Genomic DNA, 2,500 nt, shown 5'->3' on the forward strand with positions numbered 1-2,500 from the left:
CACACACACACACACACACATCTCCCTCACCTCACACTGGAGCCAGTTTCCATGGCAACCCAGTCGGAGAGAATCCTGCAGCCGGGGTTTCCCCCTAATGAGGACATCCCCCTCCTATCTGTGTGTGCAAGTGTGTGTTTTTGTGTGTTTGAGTACATTTAAACTCTATCTTGGTGTTTCTCAGGGTGACAGGAGGGGAGCTGTTTGAGGACATTGTGGCCAGAGAATACTACAGTGAAGCAGATGCCAGGTAAACATCTCAGATTATGTGCTGCCCCCCCCCCCCACCTTCATCATCCTCCTCTCCATGTGTCGTTGCGCCTGCCCCTGCAGTCCTGCAGCAGCCCGCAGAGACAGTTTGCTCCACTCATTAGTGCCGAGAACACACTGGTTTGATTTATTTAGCGTTGCACGCCGCAGCTCTGCGTGGGGTTCTCTGTGAGCTGAATTACAAACGAAGGTCCAGGAGCTTTCCTCAGAGTCAGAATTTACAGAGACGTTCACAAAATATATATATATAAAAGCGAAGCCCACACGCCCACACTGTAAGCCCTCAGGAGGCAGGCCTAAATCAATTTGACTGTGGAGGCGGTTTGTGGAGGCGAGAGAGAAGAAGGGGACAGAAAAGGAAAAGATGCGGTGGACTTGATTTTAAACATCTTTATTTATCTCTCCTGCGTTTGTCATTCTTGTTTCTGTTCACTGGAATACATTTATTTGGTAAAAACAGAAGAGAAAAAAGGATTAGTCTGATTGAACAGATAGCTTCATTTTGATTTACAATCTTCAGCTCTCAGTTCCATCTGCTGATTAAATCCTAGATATAATGACATGAAATCTTCCCTAATGACCAACTGTTTTTTTTCCTTCTTTTTCCTGAATCTAATATATTTTTGCATTATTCTGTCAGTATTTCTTCAGTCCTCCCGGCTTGATAGAGCAACATTCTGCAAACACGTTTCATTTAAATGAATCACACGAAGTTTCGTGTTACGCAATAAAATAAAAATATGTTTTATGTAATAAATTAAACTTTTATCCAAAAGACAACATTTTTTTCTAGATTCCAAACATCAAAAATGACAACCGTATTTTGTAGCAAACGTAAGAAATAAACATGTTTTTTATAGGGCTGTGAAATTAATTGAGTTAACTCTGATTAATTTTAGTGCTGCATGAGCATAGATTAAAAACTTTGATTGTGATTAATCGCGATTAAAATTTGCAATCACATTGCTGTGGCTGAATATGTAGGTTTGTATATTGCACACAGTGCATGTCAGGTTATGTTTGTAAAAGAGAAGTGGTTCTCAAACAGTTTACCTGGATAAATTAAGGTTAAATAAATAAAATGAAAAAAAAAAAACTCCATGTGTAATACATTATGTACAGTCTTTTTTTTCTTTTCATCTTCTTATGGCTCATTTTATTTTATATATTTATGTTTTGCTGACAACTGTGATCTTAGTCTCTATCTTTCATTCCTCATGTAGTACTCATTTGGAATGAAAATCCTTGAATTCTTGATTTAACCTCATTATTCTGCACAAAATTTAACTGACTCAAATATGTTTGGAGCATTTTTTAGGTCCTGTTTTATATTTAAAAAAATCATTTCTAAGCAACAATTTTGTTTTCTAAATAAAAACATTAAAAACTAATTAATAACTCAAGTAATTTATTTTATCAATATGCAATAGAAATGAATATTAACTTTAAGATTAATCCTGATTAATTCAAAGCTACTTTGGGATTAATCAGATTAAAAATATAAATCATTTGACAGCCCTAGTTTTTTACTTTGAAGAAATATGTTGTGGTTTGTTTACATACTGATCTTTATTACACTACACATGCACTGTAAAAATGAAATGTTGGATTTACTTAACCATGTTATGTTACCTGGTTCCACTTAACTGAGTTGAGTAAATTCAAAGCAATACACCAGTTTTTTAGCCAAAGAACATGAGTATGTTGCTTTGAATTTGCTCAACTCAGTTAAGTGGAACCAGGTAACATAACATGGTTAAGTAAATCCAACATTTCATTTTTACAGTGTGGTATAGGAGAACTGTAATATCTGTTAAATGTGATTTTGTTGCTTAAATTGATGATTTTATGTAGATGCATGCCTGAACACTGATTCAACACATAACTGAACTGTTAATCTTCATTAGGTCAGATTATATTGTCTGGGGACATGACCTCAGGTACAGTATGTTAGGGACTCCCCTTCCTGATGATGTAATAAAATAGGCAGAGCCTCTGTTATATTGAACTGACTGTAAAACGAAGCCTGAGCGCAGGTCAATAAACTGCCTCCAGACCGAGCTGCTCTGTGTTTGGTTGTATGAACTCTTTTACATTCAATTTCCATGCATGGGGACATTCTTGGTGTGGTTCAAGCTCATAAAGTGGTAAACAAACACACTTAACAATATTTTTCTTTCACCTTCATAAAGCTCAGAAACACAGTGATGACACTCTGGTTCTGTTCTGA

The 2,500-nt window shown here is 36.3% G+C and overlaps 1 protein-coding gene across 1 annotated transcript in view; it reads left to right on the forward strand.

The window, feature by feature from the left end:
• The window catches only part of LOC106524495 (calcium/calmodulin-dependent protein kinase type II subunit beta), a gene marked incomplete at its 3' end in the record, with an annotated part of 40,808 nt that overhangs the window by 9,712 nt on the left and 28,596 nt on the right, over positions 1 to 2,500 (forward strand). The window contains 1 exon segment of the mRNA XM_014018312.1: positions 185 to 250. Within this exon segment, the coding sequence (XP_013873766.1) occupies positions 185 to 250 (66 nt within the window).

This window comes from Austrofundulus limnaeus, unplaced genomic scaffold (genome assembly GCF_001266775.1).
Source record: "Austrofundulus limnaeus strain Quisiro unplaced genomic scaffold, Austrofundulus_limnaeus-1.0 Scaffold190, whole genome shotgun sequence".
Classification (NCBI taxonomy): domain Eukaryota; kingdom Metazoa; phylum Chordata; class Actinopteri; order Cyprinodontiformes; family Rivulidae; genus Austrofundulus; species Austrofundulus limnaeus.